At 51.9% G+C, this 15,704-nt stretch overlaps 6 protein-coding genes across 6 annotated transcripts; 4 read left to right on the top strand and 2 right to left on the bottom strand.

The window, feature by feature from the left end:
• Positions 1 to 86: 86 nt before the first annotated feature.
• Positions 87 to 1,914, top strand: CCOS01_10274 (benzoate 4-monooxygenase cytochrome P450; the record flags this gene model as incomplete). The annotated part of the gene is made up of 5 exons (XM_060458430.1): positions 87 to 928; positions 1,026 to 1,089; positions 1,147 to 1,380; positions 1,458 to 1,778; positions 1,843 to 1,914. 5 exons carry the CDS (start codon positions 87 to 89, stop codon positions 1,912 to 1,914), a joined length of 1,533 nt encoding a protein of 510 aa, XP_060311595.1.
• Positions 1,915 to 3,437: 1,523 nt separating this feature from the next.
• Positions 3,438 to 5,563, top strand: CCOS01_10273 (5'-nucleotidase; the record flags this gene model as incomplete). The annotated part of the gene is made up of 5 exons (XM_060458429.1): positions 3,438 to 3,702; positions 3,761 to 3,816; positions 3,871 to 4,777; positions 4,834 to 4,986; positions 5,034 to 5,563. The coding sequence occupies 5 exons, from the start codon at positions 3,438 to 3,440 to the stop codon at positions 5,561 to 5,563; spliced, it is 1,911 nt and encodes a 636-aa protein (XP_060311594.1).
• Positions 5,564 to 6,219: 656 nt separating this feature from the next.
• On the bottom strand, positions 6,220 to 7,569 carry CCOS01_10272 (glycerate kinase; the record flags this gene model as incomplete). Its single annotated transcript, XM_060458428.1, has 1 exon — positions 6,220 to 7,569. The coding sequence occupies one exon, from the start codon at positions 7,567 to 7,569 to the stop codon at positions 6,220 to 6,222; it is 1,350 nt and encodes a 449-aa protein (XP_060311593.1).
• Positions 7,570 to 8,990: 1,421 nt separating this feature from the next.
• On the top strand, positions 8,991 to 11,057 carry CCOS01_10271 (MFS multidrug transporter; the record flags this gene model as incomplete). Its single annotated transcript, XM_060458427.1, has 5 exons — positions 8,991 to 9,359; positions 9,442 to 9,835; positions 10,050 to 10,368; positions 10,424 to 10,553; positions 10,611 to 11,057. The coding sequence occupies 5 exons, from the start codon at positions 8,991 to 8,993 to the stop codon at positions 11,055 to 11,057; spliced, it is 1,659 nt and encodes a 552-aa protein (XP_060311592.1).
• Positions 11,058 to 11,776: 719 nt separating this feature from the next.
• Positions 11,777 to 12,358, top strand: CCOS01_10270 (uncharacterized protein; the record flags this gene model as incomplete). Its single annotated transcript, XM_060458426.1, has 1 exon — positions 11,777 to 12,358. One exon carries the CDS (start codon positions 11,777 to 11,779, stop codon positions 12,356 to 12,358), a length of 582 nt encoding a protein of 193 aa, XP_060311591.1.
• A 296-nt stretch (positions 12,359 to 12,654) lies between these two features.
• On the bottom strand, positions 12,655 to 13,794 carry CCOS01_10269 (uncharacterized protein; the record flags this gene model as incomplete). Its single annotated transcript, XM_060458425.1, has 1 exon — positions 12,655 to 13,794. The coding sequence occupies one exon, from the start codon at positions 13,792 to 13,794 to the stop codon at positions 12,655 to 12,657; it is 1,140 nt and encodes a 379-aa protein (XP_060311590.1).
• Positions 13,795 to 15,704: the final 1,910 nt, after the last annotated feature.

Genomic DNA, 15,704 nt, shown 5'->3' with positions numbered 1-15,704 from the left:
AGAAAAGGCCTTACCGCCTCTCACACAACCGCATCTGTTCTGATTCCCTTTGACATTCCCAATTCTGGTCAAATCAATCTTTAAACATGACTTCTTCCACATCTCAAATAGCACATTTCTCATCTTTGGTATTCACTAGCCGATTGTTCTATGTTGCAATCGTATCATACTTCCTCATTGCCATTGTGAGGTCATGGAGTCGCTTATGGCATTTACCTGGCCCCTTCCCATGTTCTTTCTCATACTGGCCAATGTTCAGAATTCGGTGTCACGGAACTCGCGCGTATGCTGAATACGCTAGACTCACGGCGCAGTACGGCAAGCTCGTTCGTATAGGACCTAACGACGTAATCACGTCCGATCCGGAACTTATTAGGCGTATGTCAGCAGCGAAGTCAACTTATGAGCGCAGCAGCTGGTACAAGGCGACTCGGTTAGATCCATACCACGATATGATGGGTAGCGTGCTTAATAAGTCGGCCCATCACTCTTTGAGGACGAAGCTATCTCCAGGATACGTGGGAAAGGACATCCCAGGACTAGAGACCAGTATTAACTCCGGTATCGCGGATCTTGTCAACTTGATCCATCTTAAGTACACGTCGAGGTCAAAGATCGCCAACATTTCTGAAATAAGTGGAAAGAACCGGGCTTCTAAATCCTCAGATTCGGAAACCGTCGATTTCGGCCGCCTTGCAGACTACTACGCCATGGACGCTCGGTCAAGGATGTCTTTTGGGCGGCCTATCGGACTTTTGGAGAAGGATACGGACGTCTTTAGCCTTGTCAGAACATCGAATATTGCTATAGATGTGCTGCAATTCTTCACGGATATTCCCGCGCTACAGATGATCTTCACGTCGGATCTCGTGCTTAGATTCTTGGGACCAAAGCCGACGGATTCGAGTGGTTTCGGAAAGATCATGGGGTAAGTCGATAGGGTTTCTGTGAGCTCGATCTTTCAATTACAAGGCACAGCCTGTGACTTGGGAAATCATCGTTGTGTTAACCGGTGTGGCCTGCAGACTCGCCCAGCAGCACGTTGTGAAACGTTTCGCTCCGGATGCAAAGGACGAGCCCGACCTACTTGTGAGCCAAAATGAGAAAACATCGTTAACACCTTTAGATCGTTAATAAGTTGAATAGGGATCTTTCATCCGCCATGGGCTTGACCAACGTTCCGCGCAGTCTGAAATCATGTTTCCCATGGTCGCTGGCTCGGATACAGCCGCAAAGGCCATCAAGTGGACAATGCAATACCTACTAAGCAATCCTTCCACTTTCGAAAGGCTTGAAGAGGAAATTATGACAGCGATTTCAGACGGATCAATCTCTGAGCCCATCACTAACACAGAAGCTCTGAAGCTACCCTTTCTTCAGGTAAGCCCAGGCCGCACATAACGAGTTGATAGAAGCGATAAAGCTCCTCGGCTTCGCGCTAACACTGGTCTGCTCAGGCAGTCATTTTCGAGTCCCTCCGCGTTCATCCGCCGTTCACTGGGTTGCTCATGAAGCAGGTCGGGCCTGAAGGCGATGTGCACGAGGGCAAATTCTTACCTCCAGGTACAAGAGTCGCACACGACACGTGGTCAGTTACGCATGATAAAGAGCTATTTGGACACGACGCCGACGAGTTCCGGCCCCACAGATGGCTCGAAGCCGCTGACGCCACGGTTAAAGAATGGAAAAAACGAACCGAGTTGGTTTTCGGTGCTGGCAGGTGGCAGTGTGCGGGCAAAGCGGTGGCCATGATAGAGCTGAACAAGATATTTGTCACGGTGAGTGTCCCAAGCATCGTGGAAAATGATCCGAAGTATAGATAACTAAGATTTTTGATCCTAGCTCATTCGTAACTTCGAGTTCCTGCCGACTACTGCCCCTATGTCGATTGTCATTCGAGTTCGTGAGACGTAGGAGACATAACGATGGGGGCAGAAAACCTATTCTTGGAGATATGAAATGGGAGCACGGCGATATGGGCCGGTAATCAGGTATTGAAGTTAGACGGACTTCAATAGATGCGACAGCTTCTCATCAATCCTCGAAATAAAGAAAATGCATAAGGTGCCTAAACATGCTGCTCCTTTAGGTCATGAGTGACGCTGCTTCGGACATAGCGCAAGTAAATAAGCGCTCCCCCACCCCCCTTACACCGTTACGTCATGAGATACTTAAATGGCTCTTTAACACTTCTCAGTCTGTGGCATCCTCGAGTACCGGCTTATCTAACTCTACTCTCCAGCATCGGCTGGAAAACGGAAGAATTCACCACATGTACAAGGACGGGAGTGTGTGACCTGACATGGTGACGCAAGGCGATCTTCGCTCTCGAATAAGTGTGGTCTCAAGACCCGGTTCTGATGCCGGAAACTGTTCGTTTGATATCGATCCTTTCTGCGTCGTCTCGAATGACAGAGAGATTTCGCAAGTTTTAGAGAATGTTGGGCACCGAGATATTGTTTCGAGATAGGGGAGAATGAATAAGTATATTGACTCTGCTGTGTGGTCAGCGAGCCAGTAGCAGCTTCCCTGCCTGGCTAGAGCCAAGTTGCGGAAGTCCAAGGTTTTGTTACTGGAAGAGGCAATGAGCAAGTAAGTTATGTTCTTTTGCAGATGGGTTTTTGTTTTCAAAAAAAAAAAAAAAAAAAAAAAAAAAACGGTCGGACCTGGCTATCATATTGCAGCGTTGATGCTGCGACTGATTCTAGGGTGCAGAATGCAACAGACACTGAGTTCGCTTGGCAGTGTTGGTGGTGATGCATCGACTTGGGCATGTGGGTCTTTGTGACACAGTCGCTTTACTCGGAGAGGGAAAGGTTCTGGACTTTGGTGCACCACATTCGGAGATAACCGACTTTTCTGGACTGTATGGGCAGGGTAGCAACTTATTTGAGCGGTGTAAGAGAGAATTACCTTTGAATCAATTTACCCACGTTCAACAAATTAAAGAAAGGCGCTGGCGGAATTCCCTGCAGAGAAACAGCAAGTGCTGGCCCCTGTTCTGGTGGGGCGTTGGTTATAATTAGAAGCAACCTTATCCTTATCAGATGGAGTCTGTGCTCGAAAAAGACGTATATTGCCCCACTATGGCGCAGCAACTGCATCACGTGCCTCTGACCTGGCATTGGTAATTGTCTCTTTTGGTTGGTTCCTGCGTCCCCGTTGCTCCTGCACCAATCAATCGTGGTCCAATTCACTGCCCCTGCCCCGCCCCCGCAGTACTCAGCTCACCGCGCCGTAAGGACGACGGTTGACGGACGGCACGGCACCTCGCCTTCACTCCAAAACCTAACTTTACCTCACTCACACTATCCTTAGCTTCAGCTCACGAGCAACGCTCGTTTGCGTTGCAATTCTTAATCAGTCTTCCGACTGATTCCGACTACATTGCTATTCCTAGACCACTTCTATTTCCCTCCCTCTCCATAGCACCCACCATGCCCAAAAACACCCCAGCGCCCGATGAGCCCGTCGTCACTTTCAGCTCGGGCTCCAACGCACCGGTTGCCCTGCGTCTTCTCCACCTCAACGATGTTTACCACTTGGAACCCGCGAGCGCTGAGCCGGTGGGTGGTGTTGCTCGCTTCATCACTGCCGTCAACGAGTACCGAAGCCACGAACGCTACCAGGGCCAGCCCGAGCTAGTGACTCTATTTTCAGGAGATGTCTTCAACCCCAGTCTCGAGAGTTCAGTCACAAAAGGTACAGCGCATTTCCATCACGTATCACTTGTCTGTCACTTGTACTCATTGCGCCCCAGGTGAGCACATGGTCCCAGTGCTCAACAAGATCGGCGTTGACTGCACTTGCGTTGGTGTAAGTGGGCCTCAAACTTTACTGCTGCTTTCTCGGAACTTACATGCTTCACAGAACCATGACTTCGACTTTGGAGTCAAGCAATTCGAGCACTTGACTGCTAAGTGCAACTTTCCCTGGCTTCTCGCCAATGTCCTGGACCCGGCCCTGGGCGAGAATGTACCTCTCGGACATGCCAAGCACACGCACATGATCACATCGTCCAATGGTATCAAGATCGGTCTCCTCGGTCTCGGCGAAAGAGAATGGCTAGAAACGATCAACAGCTTGCCGCCCAACATCATCTACAAGTCGGCCAGCGAGACAGCCAAGGAACTGGTCCCGCAGCTCCGGGCTCAGGGTGCCGACATCATCATCTGTCTCAGCCATCAGCGCGAGCCAAACGACAACAAGCTTGCCGAGAAGACGGAGGGTCTCATCGACATAATCCTGGGCGGACATGACCATTACTACGCTCATAGCTTCGTCAATGGCACGCACGTGCTCCGATCCGGCTCCGACTTTAAACAGCTTAGTTACATCGAGGTTCGGAAAAGGGAGGACGGTTCAGGAAAGTGGGACTTTGACATTCTGCAGCGCGACATTGTTTCCTCTATCGCGGAAGATCAGGAGACACTAAAGCTTACCGAAGACCTGACCTCCAAGCTGAAACACAGCCTGGCCAAGTCCGTAGGCTGGACAGCCTCGCCGTTGGATGCGAGATTCAGCACCGTCCGGATGAAGGAGAGCAACATGGGGAATTTCGTTTGCGACGTCATGAGGCATTACCACAACGCCGACTGTGCCCTAATGGCAGCTGGCACAATCCGTGGCGACCAGATTTATCCTCCCGGTGCGATCAGGGTCAGGGATATCACCAATTGCTTTCCTTTTGAGGATCCCGTTATCTTTATCAGAGTGACTGGTCAGCAGCTCTGGGATGCCTTGGAGAACGGCGTCTCCCAGTACCCAGCACAAGAAGGTAATCTCCATATAGCATACTACTCTCAAAGGCCCTGGAAATTGCTGACCCATCAGGCCGATTCCCGCAAGTATCCAACATCGAGTACACGTTCGACCCCAGCAAGCCAGCGGGCTCCCGTATCGTAGCAGCGACCCTGGGAGGCGGACCGATAGAACCGGAAAAGAAGTATACACTTGCGACCCGAGGGTACATGGGCAGAGGAAAAGGTAATTTTGGAGCTTCCTGCAATCAGATTGTTAGCTGACCAAAGTAGACGGATTTACCAGCCTGCTTGTCGAGCCCGAGGGCGGAACCGCCGAGGAAATCGTTTGCGAAGAGAACGGCATTCTCATCTCCGCCATGTTGCGCCAGTATTTTATGAGCCTTCGCACAGTTGGCCAATGGAAGAACCTCAGCGAACACTGGGTCAAGGTTGCCGAGAAGTGCCACAGCCCGGTCGAGCCCCGGAAAATGTGGGAGACGCCGGCGGAGACGGGCACGTCGGACCCCAAGCCAAAGGTTGAGTCAAAGTCATGGGCTGAGTGGATGGTCAAAAGACATGCCCTAAACGTCAAGCCCCCCAAGGATGACTCCGACGAGGAGGTCGATTCCGAGGATGAAGTGGACAGGGTCGCTCAGATTGACATGGAGATGCTCATTATGCGTAAGTTCTTCGCTAGATGGGCGAGCAAGGCGGGTGTAAAGGCTGAGGTATGTGACCCTCTGCATGAGGGGGAGTTCACGGTCGACTGGACCCGTGTCATTGCACCAGTTCTAGAGGGACGCATCAAGATGATCAGCTAGACAATTACAAAAGTTTACAAAAATAGACTAAAGTGCATTCATTGGGATTCAAAAGAAATCTGTCAATCCTCAAACGTTGCACCCCGTTTCCTCCATGTTCTGTGAGAGATCGTGGTCCTAAGTCTATCGGTACGTACTTTTGAACGGCTCTTTTTCTCCGTCTCATGGTTCCCCCCGCCGCCGCTTCCGTCCCGTTCCGTGGTTTATCAAAACGACATGACAACTCCCACTCACCTCCACCCCGTCTCGCTTGCCTTTCGGATGAACATCCCTTCAAACCTAAATCGCGTTGATCATCCGATTCTTACATGACATAATCCTGTTTACTACTACTATCATTCACTTGATCTCCAATCTTGCCCCTGGATAGCCAACTCACAACTTGCATCGCCACACCAAGCGTCTTGGCTGGGGCATTCTCCCGCCAGTCACGTCTCCCTTCTCAGCAGAAATTTCTGATTCATGCCAAGTCTTGATTTTGTCTCCTCCAGGGCTGCTAGCGGTCATTCTTTCATATTCTCATGTCGGTCAAAAAAACTCTAGATCACATCCCCGTTCCCTACTGGCGTACATTAAGCCCATCCAGTCGTGCCAGTCTCCCCATCTACGGTCTTGGCTACATTGCAACTCAAAACAACAATCAATCAGAAACATCTCTAAACCCATGTCGAAGCCGGCTGCTGCGCCATGGGCAAGCCCTTCTTGGACCCCAACGCCTGGCCGACGACAATCATCCGCATGACGCACTCGGCGCTCTCGCGCGTCAGAACCTCCGCGTCTAGGATGGCCTCGTCCAGCGTGGATGGTCGCTGCAGGATACACGTGTACGCATCGATCCCGACGTCGTAGTTGACCCGCGCTCCTGGCCCTATGGTTCCGGCGATTGCGATGACAGGCAGGCCGTGCTTCTTCGCGCGCACGCCAATCTCTGCGGGAATTTTGCCTCGCGGAGTCTGGTCGTCGATGCCCCCTTCGGCCGTGAGCACCAGGTCACAGTCAGTGAAGAGGCCATCGAAATCGACATACTCCGCCACCACCTCATATCTTGGCCGGAGCTTGGCGCCGACCAGCCGCAAACCGGTGCCCAACCCTCCAGAAGCCCCTCCACCGGGCGAGAGGCCCACGTTGTCGTCGCAGAGGAAGCGACCAGCCACGACGGCGAGGACTTCCATGGCTGCTGAAAGGCGTTCTGTCTGCAATTCGCTGGCGCCTTTTTGCGCGCCAAAGACTCTGGCAACGCCGTCGGGGCCAGAGAGCACGTTGTTCCAGTTGACGGCGACCTCGATGGTGACGTCCCTCACACGCTTGTCGATGCCGCCAAGGTCAATGTTCCTCAAACGCAGAAGGGACTCGCCCCCGGCAGCAATGGGAAGCGAATGCCCATCCTCGTCAATAAGCCGAGCGCCAAGCGCCTGGAGCATTCCCGCACCGCCGTCACAGGTGCCCGAATCACCGCATCCGACAACGATCCGCTTCGCACCAGCGCTCAAAGCAGCGGCGAGGAGTTCGCCGACTCCAAAAGTTGTGGTAAGGCCCGGGTTGCGAAGATGAGCAGGCACGAGACTCAGGCCAGCCGCTGCCGCCATTTCGATGACGGCAGTCTTTGGGGTATCGGGATTGTTGCTACCCAAGATACCGAAGAAGGATGCAATCGGAATGCCAACGGGGCCCGTGACGGTGACTGGGTGAAGCGTACCACCAGTCGCCGATACAAGGGCACGAGTGAAACCCTCGCCTCCGTCGACAAGGGGAACCTTGCGGACGATTGCTTCTGGCATGACAGCCAGAATGCCCGCTTCGATGCAGTCAGCTGCAGCGTCTGGCTGTAAGCTTCCTTTGAATCCCGAAGGACAGACAAGAACTCTCATGCCCTCTGGAACAGGAAGAGAACCCATATCGGCTTGATGAATGATGTTTTGGGGTGCGGACTCGGCAAGATCAATGGGAGATGGTGATGACTCTCTAAGATCAGGTGTTGCCGTGATGTTGTTGTGGGCAGAGTTCATTTGTTTGAAATCAAGCGAATGATGTTAGCGAGTGAAGTGGTTGCGAGAAGCGAATGTAAGTGACGTAGATGAAGATGTGAACTGACAGTGGTGTTGATCCATCCCAGCGCAATTCTCAGACACAGCAATCTGCTCTCCTTATATCCTTCTGATGATGATCCGCAGCAAGCTTTGAACAAGACGAAACTAACACAACTGTAAATGGCTCTTTCCGACTTGCCCTCGGGTACCATCTCTCTGGTCTCAAGCTTGAACATAATCAGCATCGGGTAGTCTGGCTTGGAGTGACGAGCGTCCAGCTGCCGAGCCGTGGCGATGAAATGCTCCGCCGGTGCGTATTTTCGCAAATGGGCATGCGATCGTGTGATCTTTGCGTACCCAAGGCCAGGGACCATGATGGCTTCTCTCAGCCCTGCACGTGTCCCTTGCCTCGATGGGCTGTCGAATGCAACCAACTCACACGAGATGGCTGGAAACAAGGTAAGGCTAGGACCTGTCAACGGCTTGAATGGCGTAGCAGGACATCTACGGAGGTTACATCATGGCACAGCCTCTGAAAGCGGCAGAGCAGAATGGCAACTGCGGTGTACCGATTAGACGGTGTACTCTCAAGATTCAACAGGCTAGTATGCGTGGTATCATGATGTCTAATTCCTAGGCGTGATGCCAGGAGTAGTGAGCACGCGACCAGATTGGTTGTCCCAGATCTCGTATCTCATCCGACGACGGACCCCGAAACATCTACTCAAGGTTTCCCGTCTTAAAAGATAGTCTTCCAATCACGTACGGCCGTACCTGAGCTATAAATAAGAATTGCACTTACTTTCAGGGTTATCCTTGGGCTCATGGCGTCGCTTGGGCGGAGTCTAGAAAAATGTTACTCCAAAAACGCACTCATCAGCCACAGTTGACGTAGCAATCCAAGAACCCACTCCCACCCCGCCGATCGACTGCCAAGAAAGCTTCGGCTGTCATTCTCACCCGCGACTTGGTTTGAAGATACACTCTGGAATTGCTGGGTTTCCTTGTTGCATCACCTGGCGGGATGAACTTGGGCGAACGAATTTAGGGATGTGTGACCTCTTGAGCTCGGCTGGTTCTGCCGCTTACAGGAAGGCTGATTTCCTAAGCCCGAGGATATCACGCCAGAGCCGGGCGATGCTATCATGAGTGCATGAGGCGGTGCTGTTTTCCTTGTCGTCTTGTTGCTAGAAGACTGGGCTTATCAGGTTTGTTCACGAGATACGCTCGTTTTTTCAGTCTTGAGGAAATTCATATAATATGCTAAATGAAGTTCTATAGCTCCATACCACACACACAGACCTTTCAAAATTACCCACAACATTCGTTCATAACGCACTTTACACACTCGCTTCAAGACTTTCCAACTCTCGCTTCTGCATCTTTATTCCGTTTTTGTCATGTCTGATTCGAAACCACATGCCTACTACTTCGTTCCCCGTAAGCCGGTATCGGCAGACTCCGAAACGGGCTTCAGCCTTCACAGGACTTTAACTCGATCTCGATCTAGCCTATGGCGAGGGTGGAGTCCAGGACTACCTTCTTTCACAGAGTATGAGAGAACAGCATACAAATTTCCCTGGCTTCAAAACCCAGTGGAAGAATCTGGTTGCAGACATCCTGGGATTATCCTGGAGACGTCGGCTCATGACGATCGTTCACACTTACTTTCTCATGACCATACGCAGGCAGGACCCTCCGCAGAGATTCCTCTCGAGGGAAAGCCTGCACAGGGTATCAGACCCGATGATCCTGAAGACCCAGACCTGGTATGTAATAAGTAAACCTCATCTATAGGATTATGTACTCCGACTTGTCAGCCCAGAATCTAGAAAGCTAACCATCCTTCAGGTGACATGGTCTGGGCCTGACGACCCAATGAACCCAAAGAATTGGGCCAGGCACAAAAAATGGACGGCAACCATCTTGGTCTCATGTTTCACGTTCATATCACCAGTCTCCTCAACCATGTTAGCCCCGGCACTGGACACCCTCGCGGACGACTTTGACGTTGAGTCTGACATTGAGACATATCTCCTCATGTCCATCTTTCTCCTCGCGTACGCCGTGGGGCCTTTCGTTCTTGCTCCATTGTCTGAGATGTACGGTCGTGTTGTTGTGCTTCAGTCTGCCAACATGTTTTACTTGATCTTCAATACCATCTGCGGCTTCTCTGCTTCAAAAGAACAGATGTTGGCTTTTCGATTCCTCAGCGGCCTTGGTGGAAGTGCTCCTCAGGCTGTAAGTCTCTGGTCTGTCTAGCGTGGAAACTCTTGTTAATATGATCCTCAGCTTGGTGGCGGCGTACTGAGTGATTGCTGGAGAGCCGAAGAGAGAGGCACTGCGACTGCCATTTATAGTCTGGCCCCATTTCTCGGGCCAGCTGTCGGCCCTATCGGTGAGTGTTACTACCTGCATATTGGGTGCATCTATGGAACATCTTTTTCTTACTATTCTAGCTGCCGGATATCTGACACAGTACCTCTCCTGGCGCTGGATCTTCTGGACCGTCTCCATCGCCGATGCGGTCGTCCAAATTCTTGCCTTTCTTTTCCTTTCCGAGACTTACGCCCCTAAGATTTTGGCAATCAAAGCAAAGATGCTGCGCAAGAAGACGGGTAACACGAATCTGCGTACAGAGTTTGATCGTCCAGACAGGACTTTCGGACAGACGTTGCGGAAGAATCTTGTCAGACCATTCAGGATGCTTTTTACTCAGCCAGCACTGCAAATCACTGCTGTATACAGGGCATACCTGTATGGTCTTATGTATCTTGTGTAAGGTTTCAGTTTATCAGTATGGCAATATGCATGAAAGCTAACTTATCTCAAGCCTCGCGTCATTCCCTTTTGTATGGAGTGAGCAATACGACATGGAGCCCGGACCAGCTAGTCTGAACTACATCTCACTTGGCGTTGGCTTCGTGATCGGGCTACAAGTTTCCGGACCTCTGATTGATAAGGTGAGATGAATATGCACTCGCAGTAACACCTAGATACCATTAACTCACAAATTTCAGGTCTATCGTAAACTCAAAGCACAGAATAACGACACAGGTCGTCCAGAGTTCAGGATCCCTCTCATGTTCCCCACAGCCATAATCACCCCCATAGGTCTCCTCCTGTATGGGATCGCAGCACACTTTGAAGTCCACTGGATCGTTCCAAACATCGGCGCAGCAATTCTAGCCGCCGGCCTCATCCTGTCTTTTCAGTGCGTGCAGACGTATGTCATCGACTCGTATGAGAGGTATGCGGCCAGCGCAGCAGGTGCGGCGGCCTTTGTGCGGACGATGGCTGGTTTCAGCTTCCCGTTGTTTGCACCGAGATTATATGATGTGTTGGGTATTGCCTGGGGCAATGTACTGCTGGCTGGTATTGTCTTTGTGATGGGACTGATTGTGCCGTTTATTATGTGGAGATGGGGCGCGTGGCTTAGAAGCAAGAGCCAGTATTGCGCTGGTTGAGTAAATATCATATGTGAGGTGCGTATCGGTCTGAAGAAATGTTAGAATAGAGTTGCGATATCAGGAATGATTTACGATAGATGACTAGAATTGTGATAACTCACCTTTTGACTTCGAAACAGGCAAGCATCAAAGAGCTGAGACATCATGATTGGAAACGTGCTGGCAGAGTCACTCAGGACTTGAGGCCGGCTCTATAACATTCCAGTAGTGACTGGCTTGTAGTAAAACTTCAAGGGGACGAAATATGTTATTGGTAAATGCCAAGCTCTTATCCTATGAGTTTCAAAACTATCAATATCTAGAACGGACTGGTGGCCACGGTACCATCATCCTGGCTACTCTCATTAGGTTCTGACACGGCGTGTAATACCCTTAGACTGAAGATTTATCATCTATCATGTGAACCCTTACGAAGTCTCACGACTACATCGAGGCCAAAAGAGTCTTTGTCATACTCTTTCAACACGACAGGCAGTCACTCCCAACTAGGCAAGCAGGCTGCAGCGTGGTTGACCAGGAACTTATGTCCCAGTTTCTGAGTGTCTGGAAGGTATATGAGTCCCACGAAATCCTACTTTTCACTTCTCATCCTTACCCACCTTACGCCCGCCAAGCAGTCAAACATTACAAGCTCCCATTGAAAATTTTATCTCGACACTTTACTCTACATACTACGAGTCAACAATTATCTCACTTCAACTATCAACATGACCAAAATGGACATTCTTGACTGTTCCCGCAGCGACCTGCTCTCGTGGATAGACCTTCGAGCCCAAATCCCCTGTCCCAAGATCATGGTCGGCGCCGCCATCGTCCGCCGTGGACCCTCCGGAGCCAAGACTCTGATCCTTAAGAACAGGCCCGGCCGTGATAACGACAACCTCCACGGGATTCCCGGAGGCGAGATGAAGGATGCTGATCCCACCGTTCGAGATGCCATCATCCGGACGGTCGCTGAGTCGGTCTCTCTTCAGGTGATTGATGTCTGGAATTGCCTTCCACCTATCCTCGACATCCAGGAAGAGACGGTGGAGGATTCGTCGGCCAAGGGAAAAGAAACCGTGGAGAATGCTGTTGCGGGCCCGTCGTCCCAGGCTGCCCAGGCTGCCCAGCGTGTTGTGATCAGGCGTCCGGTGGTTCATTTCAATTTTGTTGTCATTGCCAGAGGAGATGGAGCTGGCTTCCAGGTCAATGTAGAGGAGCACGAGATGGGAATTTCGATCGATGCTGAGAAGAGTGCTGACATCGAAATGAAAGATTCTTTGAGGGACGTTGTGAAGACGGCAGTCAGGCTTTAGGTACATGCGACTGTTATCGGGCTGCTGTCAGGTGGCTGCCCCGACGTGGGTGCCTAGCCAACCTTAGGTCAACTATGAGATTAGATGAGATCAATAGACAAATCACGGGTTTGGAAGACACTATAATTGCGTGTTTTGACTATATTAAGGGTATATGTCCAATGATTAAAAGTTCCGTGTGCTTACACACTATAAGCCATGCAACGACGGTTCGCAACCCGGGATATCAAAGCTGAAGCAAACCCATTACCAACCTTTCTCCATCATCCATCATTCACCCAATTAAGTAGACTTCCTCAAATCGACGCTCTGGCGATGTTCTTGCCCTGGACGAGACCAGGACCCTTCTCGGTGAAGAAGGTCTTGGCCTTGGCGGCGCTGACGATGAAGCCAGGCAGCTTCATCGTGTTGAACTGGCCCGTAGCCTTCTTCTTACCAATCGTCACAAACACCTGCGGCTTGAGCGTGAGCTTGAGGTCCTTGACCTTTGTCTCGTTGCCGGTGAGGACGGCATCGAGGTTGTCGGCGAGGTGCAGCGCCTGGCCCTCGGCGCGCATAAGCTGCTTCGCCTCGAGGTTACCGATGTCGCCGACGCCCCAGACGTTGGTGAGGCCCTCGACACGGAGGTCGTGCTTGAGCTTCAGGCTGCCCTTGTCATCAAGGAGGTGCTCCGGGATGAAGGAGGAGTTGGGCCGGACGCCAAAGAGAGGCAGGTAGAGATCCGCGGTGAGGGTCTCGCCATTGGATAGCTTGATGGACTTGAGGGCGTCAGAGGTGTTGGCCTCGGTGACGCGGGCGTTGGTGACGAGCTTAACCTTGAGCTGCTGGAGGTTCTTGGCGGCGATCTTGCCGAGCTGGGGCAGGAGGCCGGGGAGCGGCGCGTCGCCCTCGACGATGAGGGTGATTTGCTTGGTAGAGCCGTAGGCGTGGCCGAGCTCACCGGCGGTCTCGACGCCTGTGGTGCCGGCGCCGGAGATGATGATGGAGTTTGCGACCTTGACCTCGGACTGGAGGTTGTGCCATGCGGTAAGGGTCTCTTCGTGTGTGCCGATGGTCTTGAAGGGGACGCCGCTGGCGAGGGATGAGCCGGTGGCGATGATGAGCTGTGCGTACTCAAGTGACTTTAGGCCCTCCTTAGTCTCAATCTGCACTGTGTTGGATGTGGCGTCGAAGGTGGTGGCCTTGCCGAGGACGAACTCGAAGGCATCATGGGGGTACTTTTCGAAGCCGGGCTTGATTTCGTTGAAGAGAGTGTCGTCGGAGAACTCGCCGGGAATAAGACCGCGCACGGCGGCGCAGTTCCAGTACAGGTGGGTTGAGGGGGAGACGAGGATGACCTTGAGATCCTTGACCTTGGGCTGGGTATACTTGAGCAGCTTATGGGCGACGCCGAGGCCTGCGTAGCCTGCGCCCAGAATCACGACCTGCTTGACCATTTTGTGAGGTTGTTCTGTTTTCCTTGGCAGCGAATGATGAGAGGTATGAGATGTTGTTGAGGAAAAAGGGTTGACGGTGATGAAGGTGAGATTATGTTCCCCAATCAAGGGAGAAAGTAAGCAAGGTCGCCGGTATTTGGGGGCCGGAGTTGAGATTTGACGGTACGGGACTGCCGTGGGGGAGTGCGAGAGTGGACACCTGTGAAAGAGCACCCAACGAGGCACAGTTGCTTGGACAAAGAGATCTACGATAGGAAGAGAGGGCTCAAGGCATAGGCGCAGGGTCTCGAGAGAAAGGGTGGGAGCGAGGATAATGAATGATTTTTATCGGCACAAAGGTAGAGGATCCGGGGACTTTTTAGCTGACGCCCTGGGCTTCGGCCCAATCCTTCCCATCTCATCCATCCCATCCCCAAAGATGCGAGGTACCACACGCTTGCACGCACGCCGGCATAGTCGCACTGCGGCCCGGTCTTTTCCCTGTGTGTCTGTACCTCTCGCGCTGGATGGAACCATTTGAGAGCCAATCCAATGTTTCAGACGAAGCGGCGCTCGGATTATTCAGCTCTGAGCTTGCGTGTGACAAGCGAAATTGAATTTGGTAAAGCTTGGTGTGCTTCTCTTTTCTTCTGGCACTTGGGATTTGGGATCAGACGCACGGAGCGGGTTAACTGTAGTGGTATCCATAGACTGTGATGCTACATGAAAAAGACGTAGGAATAAGCCCTACTGCAGATGTACTCCGTGCCGTCAGACAATGTCCGGAGCTTGCCCAGGGCTCCAACATGCACCAACCAACATGGTAAAGGCAGGGGTCCAGGCCGAGTCAAGGCAACGGCGCGGCGGGTACCACGGCATTAGTCAGAGGTAGCGCGCGCTCTTGAGGAAGACGGGGACAGAAGATGACTTTTCCTTTTTCTTTTGGATCATATGCTTCTTGCTACATTGATTGCGGAGAACTGGCTAGATGGGCGCTTAGTGGCTGTCTACGGGCACTTTGGCTCTTTGTTTCTGTACTGTGCCACTCGGGATGCCGCGCGCCGGAAGCAAAGGTCGTGACCCAATGAATAGGCTTCACCAATCGTTGATTCCCAAGAGTCGCATCGGGTCTAGATTGTCCAGCAAAAGTAGTAGATAATTAGAGTGGGAGATCATAAATGGGGACGGCTTGACTTGTCTTTTTCGGCGGTGTCTCTGGATCCTTGGATCGTTAGATTGCCTTAGTCAGGGGGCTGGGCGGCGCATTGGTAATACTCGCGCGCGCGCGTCGTCTTACCTAAGCATCCAATGATGGTGAACGAAGTGGAAGCAATGAGTGGAAGCAAATCCAGGTGTGCGTGTGTCCATCCGTACACCGTAAAACCATCATCAAAGGCTTCCATGTGTTGGTAGTGTCGGCGAAGATAGAGTCCGTTCGCCGTATTTTCAGTTCCAAATGGCCCTGGCTTCGGTCCCGGTAGGCGCGGCGCTCGGGACCGAGTGGGGCTCGCTAGGCTAGATGTGGTCACAGTGTGGCCCTAAGCGCCGCACTGACATTTCGGTGGTCTCACTCTCATTCTCACTCTCACTCTCACTCTCTTCCTGTTTACTCACTCGCTCTCACTCACTCACTCAACTTGACTCGCCCCTGGAGAACTCATCATCCCATCTAGATTGCTTAACAATCACTTCGAAGATTTCTAAGGTCAAGGATGTACTCCAAACTCAGCATGCATTAAGGAAGAATGAAGCATGTCTTCCAGGAACCATGTTCGACCACCGTGTAAGTACATGCGGGCATCAACTCAATGTCACTCTCAAGCTCGGATGATCCCCTCATGGCGCCAGGAAGCTTTCGCTATTGGATGTTCTTAACAACGAGCTTCTCGCATTCAATTGCTCATCAAAGCTTGCCTAGGAGCTATGGCCCC

This window comes from Colletotrichum costaricense (assembly GCF_030867565.1).
Source record: "Colletotrichum costaricense strain IMI 309622 chromosome Unknown Scaffold_10.1, whole genome shotgun sequence".
Taxonomy (NCBI): Eukaryota; Fungi; Ascomycota; class Sordariomycetes; order Glomerellales; family Glomerellaceae; genus Colletotrichum; species Colletotrichum costaricense.
The sequence above is the reverse complement of the archived record's forward strand: the minus strand, read 5'-3'. Positions and strand labels throughout refer to the sequence as shown.